This window comes from Macrobrachium nipponense, chromosome 23 (genome assembly GCF_015104395.2).
Source record: "Macrobrachium nipponense isolate FS-2020 chromosome 23, ASM1510439v2, whole genome shotgun sequence".
NCBI classification, from domain to species: domain Eukaryota; kingdom Metazoa; phylum Arthropoda; class Malacostraca; order Decapoda; family Palaemonidae; genus Macrobrachium; species Macrobrachium nipponense.
The window spans coordinates 15,394,614-15,403,298 of NC_061090.1; the positions used below are offsets into that span (position 1 = coordinate 15,394,614).

At 45.2% G+C, this 8,685-nt stretch overlaps 1 protein-coding gene across 1 annotated transcript in view; it reads left to right on the forward strand.

The window, feature by feature from the left end:
* Nucleotides 1-8,685, forward strand: part of LOC135198932 (NADH dehydrogenase [ubiquinone] 1 alpha subcomplex subunit 10, mitochondrial-like) — a gene marked incomplete in the record, with an annotated part of 55,787 nt that overhangs the window by 38,643 nt on the left and 8,459 nt on the right. Inside the window, 1 exon segment of the mRNA XM_064226854.1 lies at nucleotides 1-238. This exon segment is cut by the window's left edge and continues 6 nt beyond it. Coding sequence (XP_064082924.1) covers nucleotides 1-238 — 238 coding nt within the window.

Below are 8,685 nucleotides of genomic sequence, written 5' to 3' on the forward strand. Positions count from 1 at the left end.
GCAGAAGAATTGGACATGCATTACATCCCTCAAGCCAACATGGATATGGTGTATATCAACAGCTATGGGTACGACTTACGGCAGCTTGATCCACTGGTACCAGACACTTGCAAGAGTTTTGATGAGAAGGATTTTCTTGGAAACCCAAATCATCGACGTGTTGCTGGCTTCCAGTTTGACATGCTCAAACTTAGGTTGAATCAGTACCTCGATGCCCTTGGCCATTTACTGAGTACAGGTATGAAAATGTAATGTGGTTTCATATTTACAGTGCATCATATGTTTTACCTAAGGTTTTTGAAAGGTGCCCTCTAAGCATATTTGTTGAAGGTGATAACCTGCAACCACCATTACAGTTTGGATTTCTTGAAGGCCTTGGTACTTGTAATGCACTTGTGTTAATACTGACCATCTTGCAAAGTGCCCCTTGATGAGGGTGCAGGGGCATGCATTTTTGGTCTAGATTTAAAGTGCAAACTTAACCATGTGAAGAACTTATCTACAAAGCTAAGATTATTGGGAATTGGTAGATCTTATATTAAAATTTAGAATGAATTTTTAATAGGCAGAACCCAAAGGCTCTATGGTGATGGCCAATATAAGATATTTAATAATGCCATTTTAGGAGTTCCTTAAGGTAGTGTCCTTGGACCTTTGCAATATATGTTATGTATACTTGTGATAGTTGATTCATAAAACTCTCTTCGTTTTTTAAACCAGTGACTCTTCAAGATTTTAGTTGTAACTTTTGATAAATTGATTTATGAGAAGGATATACATGATATGCTCCCTCTCAAAAAGTTGGTATACTGTGGAAATTTTTTCAAAAGTTTGGGGATAAAGCTATTATATCTGTTTTAACTTTTCTTCTTTCTTGTGTAAAAGTACTGTTCTCCAGTGTGTTTATTTGCCTCCCCTTAACCCTTAAAAATGGACCGGGAGGTGCTCCTCCCAAGGAAAGTAACTAAATACCAGGTTTGGATGGTTTGGGGTGGACGGATTGATCCTATAGTAAACAATATGAAGTGCCATCGATTTGAAAGAATCGGGTGGGAAAGAGGTGCCAATACTTCTATAGTCCATAAATTCACCAATGGCATTTTTTACACTGCCTAAAATCACAAGTTTGGCCTCTCAGGACTTCAGTTCTGCTTCTGAATTGAAGGGAGAATGTATGCTACTGCGTTTCTGTCTCACATGATGTCTTTTTGTAAATTTGCTCATAAATATACCAAGGGATTGCTGTTGGTTTTTGTTCTTGTCTTTTTTCACAGGATGTCAGTTGTGAATGTAATTTTGTAGAGAAAAGTGTAAATAAATATTAGAAAAAACGTGTATAAATAAAAAAGTTACTGAATCTCTGTTCTTGGTAAATTTACGAAAATACTTTTCAACGAATATAGAAAGAATTTGTTCCTCTGATTTTATTCTGATTTGTTTTTTTATTGTGTTGAGCTATAATTTATAATTTAACAAAATAAAATAAAATTGTTTATTAGAAAAACAAAAAAAAAAATATGTAAGGTTGGTAAAAATTTACAATCGTTTTTGTAAAAAAGGGGTTGTAAATAGTCAATTTTTAACTTCTCGTGGAAAGTATGATAATTTCATACAATCAACTTACCTGTCAGATATATACATAGCTAAGACTCCGTCGTCCCCGACAGAAATTCAAATTTCGCGCCACTCGCTACAGGTAGGTCAGGTGATCTACCGGCCTGCCCTGGGTGGCAGGACTAGGAACCATTCCCGTTTTCTACTCATATATTTTCTGTCGCCGGTGGTATCAACATCGTTGCTGCCTCCTCTTGACTGGAATTCGCTTTTCTAAGCAATTGATCATCTTTTTGTGGACTTTGGTGACGTACCTGGATCGTTGTTTTTGGCATTCGCTACTGTGGACTGGATTTGGACTTGCTTTTGATTTTTCTTCAGAATGTCTGATTCAAGTGTTTGTGTGAGAATGTGTGTGAATGTAGGCTGCAGGTGAGGATACCGAAAGCTTCGGTTGATCCTCACACTGTATGTCGCAAATGTAGGGGATTGATTGTTCTATTTCTAACACTGTCATGAGTGTGAAAGGTTGAATGTTGAGGAATGGAAGACTCTACAATTCTTATTACTTGAAGAAGTTAGAAAGGGATAGAGTCAGAAGGGCTGCATCTAAGAGGCGGGTAGTTGTACAAGGCCTATTGAGCCTTTGGATAATTCTAACTCTTCTCTTAATTATGATTCTATATCAGGACCCTCACTGGCCGTACATTCAGATTCAGCTTCGGAAATTGCTGAACTGAAGGCTACGCTTCACAGGATGAAATCCGAAATGGCGGCCATAAAAGGTAAGGATGGTGAAAGTGACTTTAGTAAGTGAGTGTCCCCAGTGTTGTGGAGGGGGCGTCTGACCGTCTCTGCGACGCTCCCAGGCCTAGACCTCTTCCAAGCTCCCAAGCCCAGAGGAGAAGGGAAAAAAGTCGAAAGCCGTACGGAGGTTGTGGAGAATTCCCCCCGGTCAGGCGTCCTTCAGCAGGTGCTGTGTATAGACAGCCTGCTCAGGACCGCTATCGAAAAAAGCGTCCTCAGAGAGTGCTTCTCTTCGTCCGCTTCTCCCTCTCCTAAACGAGGGTGGAAGGATTCAGACTTGTCCAGGCCCTGAAAAGGCACTGGAGAGATCCTGGTTTGGATTCAAGCCCAGAACGCTTTTCGGAAGAAGAACCTCCTTCTATCAAGAAGGCGAAGAGGGTTTCGCCGTCCCATGATGGGGGCAACACGCCTTCGAGGTCTACCTCTCCCGTTCAAGAAGACGCAGGAGAAGCGTCCAAAAGGATCATTTTGGCGGTACAGGAACAGCTTTCCGCCCTAGTAGGAGTCCTTTCGAAGGATCCTCCTCGTAAGAAAGACGTCAGACTGCCGGTCAAGAAGACTCGTCTTCCTTCTCCCACCAGGAGTGAGGCTCCTGTGAGACGTGAGTCTTTTGAGATCTCAGATAGAGACTCGTGGGAAGATCTGGATCCGCCAGACAAGCGCGTAGCAACAGCCAAGGCGCGAGGCGTCCTACAGACGAGAAGCGTCCTCGAAGAGAGAGTCAGACAAGCGAGAAACGCATTACAGACGAGAGGATTCTCCCAGATGGGATACGTCTGCCAGATCAGTAGCTTCAGCCGAGCGCGGAGTAACAAGCAGGCGGGAGCATTCATCCAAGCGTGAGGATCAAGAAGAACATCTGTCACGCAAGGAGGGGACTTCAGGAAGACGCGAGTCTTCAACAAGGCACGAGGAGTCAGTCAGGCGCGAGACTTTTCAGAGGCGCGAGGCACCAGTCAGGCGCGAGGCGCCAGCCAAGCGCGAAGAGTCAGTCAGGCGCGAGACGCCAGCCAAGCGCGAGGATCTTGCCAGGCAGGCGAGCGCCAGGCAGGCGAGGAGCCAGCCAGGCGCGAGGACGCCGCAGGCGAGGCGCCAGCCAGGCGCGAGGCGCCAGCCAAGTACGAAGAGCCAGTCAAGCATAGGAGCTCTTTACATTCTCTTAGCCCCTCTCCTATTAGGAGTTTGTCCCCAGTAGAGAGAATTGTTGGACAAGAAGACCCGGAACGAGAAGTGGTCTCTCCTACTGATCCGATTATGGAAGAGGAATCAGAGGACGAGTCTCACAGTAAGGAAGGACTGTCGAACTACAAAGTCTTGACAGCTCTCCTTCTCCAGGAATACGGAGACGCATTGATCCCTGCCGCTCCTCCTTCGCCTCGTTCTCTGTTTTCATGCTCGAAGACTCCGAAATCGTCGGCTTTCGTGAAGATGAGACCGACGATTTCTATGAAGAGAGCTCTGCAATCGCTGGATAACTGGATGCTTACTAAGAAGGAGCTAGTAAGGACAGTTTTTTGCATGCCTCCCCTAGCTGACCGGCAAGAGAGGGATTTGTACCAGACTGGGGAGAATATGGGTCTCACTCTCCCTGCTTCAGCTGAAGCTGACTTTTCCAGTCTGGTAGACGCATCCAGGAGACATAGCCTTCACACGGCTAAGATTACTTGGGGCCTTTCAGAGTTGGATCATCTCCTCAAGGGACTTTTTCACATTCTAGAAGTCTTTAACTTCCTAGATTGGTCCCTTGGGGTGATGTCCAAGAAGGCTCATGCCCCGGAAGGGCTAGAACCGGATGTACTCCTAGCAATTCTGTCATGTATTGACAAGGCGGTGCAAGACGGCTCAGGGGAAGTTTCTTCCTTGTTTGGAGCAGGTCTCTTGAAGAAGAGATCTGTGTTTAGCGCTTTCTTGACGAAAGCAGTATCACACTCACAAAGAGCAGCGTTGTTATTCGCCCCTAGGTCTGATTTTCTGTTCCCGTCACAGTTGGTGAAGGATATTTCACGATCGCTGACGGAGAAAGCCACTCAAGATCTTCTCCTGCAATCGTCCAGGAAGAAGAGACCAGTATTGATGGGAGAAAAAAAAAAGAAAGTGGACGTCTACCTCCTGTTCGGCCCTTTCGAGGCGGCCCTCCAACTAGAGTTACCGCCAAAAGGAGAACGACCGAGAAGAGAGGTCGAGCCTCGTTCCGCCCCTTTAAAAGGGGAAAGTGAAGTGGCGCTCCTCCAAACACCAGTAGGTGCCAGGCTCCGGGGATTTGCGGAAGCCTGGACTCGCATCGACACAGATCCTTGGTCGATGTCGGTTCTTCAGAAGGGGATATCTCATTCCTTTCCTGGACAATCCTCCCCTGACGTCAACTCCAGAGGGAATTGTCCGCCAATTACAAGGACCCTGTGTTGAAAGACTACTCTTCAACAAAATGGTGGATAGATGTGGACAAGAGAGCTATAGAAAAAAACTGGTGCTGGATCAAAGCTTCCCCGGGGTTTACAATCGTCTTTTCTTAGTTGCGAAAGCCTCGGGGGGATGGAGACCAGTTCTGGACGTCAGCGCTCTGAACAAGTTTGTTCAAAAACAGAAGTTCTCCCATGGAAACCTCTGCTTCAGTCCTGGCGGCTCTTCGCCAAGGGGATTGGATGGTGTCTCTGGATCTCCAGGACGCATATTTTCACGTCCCGATCCATCCTTCGTCGAAGAAGTACCTCCGTTTCATGACGGGGGGAAGGATCTTCCAATTCAGAGCCTTGTGCTTCGGCCTGTCGACGGCGCCTCAGGTTTTCACGAACCTTTTGACAAAAATGTGGCGAGATGGCTTCATCTGAAAGGAATCAGTATATCTCTTTATCTAGACGACTGGCTCAATCAGAGCAAAGTCAGAGGAAAAAAACACAGGTTTGTTTGGAGGACCTGAATGTGACACTAAAACTTATAAGACTTTAGGATTACTCGTGAACCTCGAGAAGTCCCAAACTGATCCCCAGCCAGAACTTGGTCTATCTGGGGATTCGGATGGATTCTCGGGGTTTTCGAGTATTTCCTTCTCAAGAGAGACTAGCGAGGAAGGTTTAGAAAAAGCTCTCTCTTCCTAAGGAAGGAACGGACTTCGGCGAGGGAATGGTTGAGCCTGTTAGGGACCCTTTCCTCGCTCGAACAGTTTCTTTCTCCTAGGAAAAACTTCATCTCCGTCCTCTTCAGTTCTTCCTCAGAAGTTCGTGGAACATGAAGACAGGACTACTCTCGGACTTTTTTCCCATTCCAGATCTGATAAAAACGTCATCTAGAATGGTGGTTACTCCCACTGAGGGAAAACAAAGGTACTTCCTGGAAATACAGAGCCCAAACCTTGTATTGTTTTCCGACGCGTCGGAAAAAGGTTGGGGAGCAAACTTTGGGAAAGAGAGAAGTGTCAGGCACTTGGAATGCTCTTCAAGTGTCTGGCACATAAACTGCAAAGAACTGCTAGCTGTACACCTAGCTCTAAAGAGCTTCGAAACCGTTAGTTTGCAACAAAATAGTTCAAGTAAATGCGGACAATACAACCGCTCTGGCATACATTCGGAAGCAAGGAGGTACTCACTCGTATGCCCTTTACGAACTCACGAGAGAACTTCTGTTGTGGACATCCAGAGGAACATCTCTCTCTTGACGAGGTTCGTTCAGGGAGTAAGGAACGTACGAGCGGACACCCCCCGGTGAGCAGGAGGAAACCAGGTCCTTCATACCGAGTGGACCCCTCCACTCAGAAGTTTTGCCTCAAGCTCTGGTCTCTTTGGGGAACTCCTCATGTCGACCTCTTTGCCAACGTTCCTCTCGAGGGGAGGGGGTGGAAGTCTTCTTTTGCAGTGGTAGAAGATCCAGAGCTCTAGCAATAGACGCCTTCCTACTAGATTGGTCTCAGGTAGACGTTTACGGCAATTTCCCCCATTCAAGATTTATGGGGGCAAGTACTCAGGAAGTTTGTGACTTCAAAGGGGACAAGAATGACCCTGATAGCCCCCTTTTGGCCAGCTCAGAAAAAAAAAAATGGTTTCCAGAGGTACTGGAGTGGATAGTAGACTTTCCCCCCCCAGATCCCTTCCACAAAGGAGGGATTTCTTTCTTTTCAGGACAACCACAAACTCCTTCGAGAGAGGGGGGTTCATCAAAAAAAAAAAAAAAAACCTCCCCGGCTCTCGCTCTGACTGCCTTTTTCGACTATCGAAAGACTTGTCAGAGCGAGAGGCTTTTCTCTAGTAAAAAAGCAGCTAAAGCTTTTTTTTTCGATCGCAGAGCCCGGAGAACTTCCACTATCCGGGTTTATCCAATCCAAGTGGGGGAAAAAGTTTTTAGAAGGTGGGTAAGTCAAAAAAGGAAGTTGTCCTCCTCCAGTACCTCTGTAGCAGAAATAGCTGATTTTCTGTTATTTTCGGAGGGAAAAAGAGTCCGCCACCCCTCTCCGTAGCCACGATAAAGGGGGGGCCTATAGGAGTATTGCTATCGGGCCGCCTTTAGGAATAGAGGCCTAGATTTGGAAAAACAATAAGAAGGGATCTGCCATGATCTGATTAGGTCATTTGAGGGACCCAAGAAGTCTAGAATGACTTCTCCCCCATAAAAAAAAAAACTGGAATCTAGGGGATGTAGTTACTGAAAGTTCTTGACTTCAGAGAGATTTGCCAAAAAACCCCTAACCATTTTGGGCCTCGTTTCGTGATTTAACAAGAAAATGTTTGTTCCTTTTGTCACTGGCGACGGCAAAAAGGGTTAGCGAACTGCACGCCCTTAGTGACAAAGTCGGGTTCAATGTAGGGGGTTCAGCCCATCTGTTCCAATTCAAGGAATTATTCTTGGCAAAAAAGAATGAAAAATCCTTCGAACCCCTTGGGCGAGAAACTTTCGAAATAAAAAAAAAGATTATCGGGTATCGTCGGCAAGGAACCAGAGAGGTCTCTTTGCCCCGGTAAGGGCTTTAAAGGTTTTTTTTTTTACTTAAAGAAGAAGGAAAACAGTTGGGAGGTTCTAGACAAGGCCTGTGGTGCTCAGTGAAGGATCCATCAAGACTACTATGTCTAAGAATGCATTAGCCTTTTTTGTCAGGAGCGTAATTATGGACGCTCATAAGGCTTGCACGGACGATTCTTTAAAACAAATTCTGAGAGTAAGAACTCATGAAGTGAGAGCAGTGGCGACGTCTCTCTCTCTTTTCAGAGAAATATGTCGCTGAAGAATATCTTGGAAGCGACATATTGGAGATGTAATTCTGTGTTTGCGGCTCACTATTTGAAGGACGTGCGTGTGACCTATGAAAAATGTTTTCATTAGGTCCTTTTGTGTCTGCGGGCACAATCCTGGGTACAGGAGCTTACAAACAATCCTTAAGATTTTTTTTTTTACTACTTAAGTCTAATAGATATGTTCTAGACTTTCTGCTGAACAAGTGCAGTTGCCGCACAAGCGGCCAGTCACTTCAGTTTAGTAAGGAACTCTTGTGATATCTTATATTAGATAAAAAATTTTTTTTTGAAAATTAGTGTGCTTGTGCATTGTGGTTGAGTTACGGTTGTTGCGAATGAGTTGGGGATAACTCTGAGCAATTTTTAATACTAACATGGTGGTTAGGATCAGGTGGTCGGGATTGGTTGTATGCTCCTTAATAAGGTGTGTTGTCATGTAAGTGGATCAGCACCCATTGACAAAGTCCTTCAGGCTCTGCCGAGTAAGTGGATAAGACCCCTTCGGCAGACCCACAAGAATTCTTGGCCATAGATCACAATAATCTCGCTAAAGTTCTTGAGGTGATGCAGACTACGGGGAAAACACCCACGAAGTCTACCACCTATCAGGTAGGAACCAAGGTTTTTATTTTATACCTACAACAGATGTTGTTTACCTGTCTATTTCTAGTAGTAGCTGTCTCTTACCCTCCACGAAGGGTGCCAATCAGCTATGTATATATCTGACAGGTAAGTTGATTGTATGAAAATGATATTGTATACAATAAAGTTTCATACATACTTACCTGGCAGATATATAGATTAGGGCCCACCCAGCCTCCCCGCAAGGAGACAGGTGGAAGAGAAAATATATGAGTAGAAAACGGGAATGGTTCTAGTCCTGCCACCCAGGGCAGGCCGGTAGATCACCTGACCTACCTGTAGCGAGTGGCGCGAAATTTGAATTTCTGTCGGGGACGACGGAGTCTTAGCTATGTATATATCTGCCAGGTAAGTATGTATGAAACTTTATTGTATTATAACAATATCATTTTTGTATAATTTTTTTTTCTTTCACCATGTGCATTTGCATAGTAGTGCATCCATATGCAGGCTGTATAGGAGG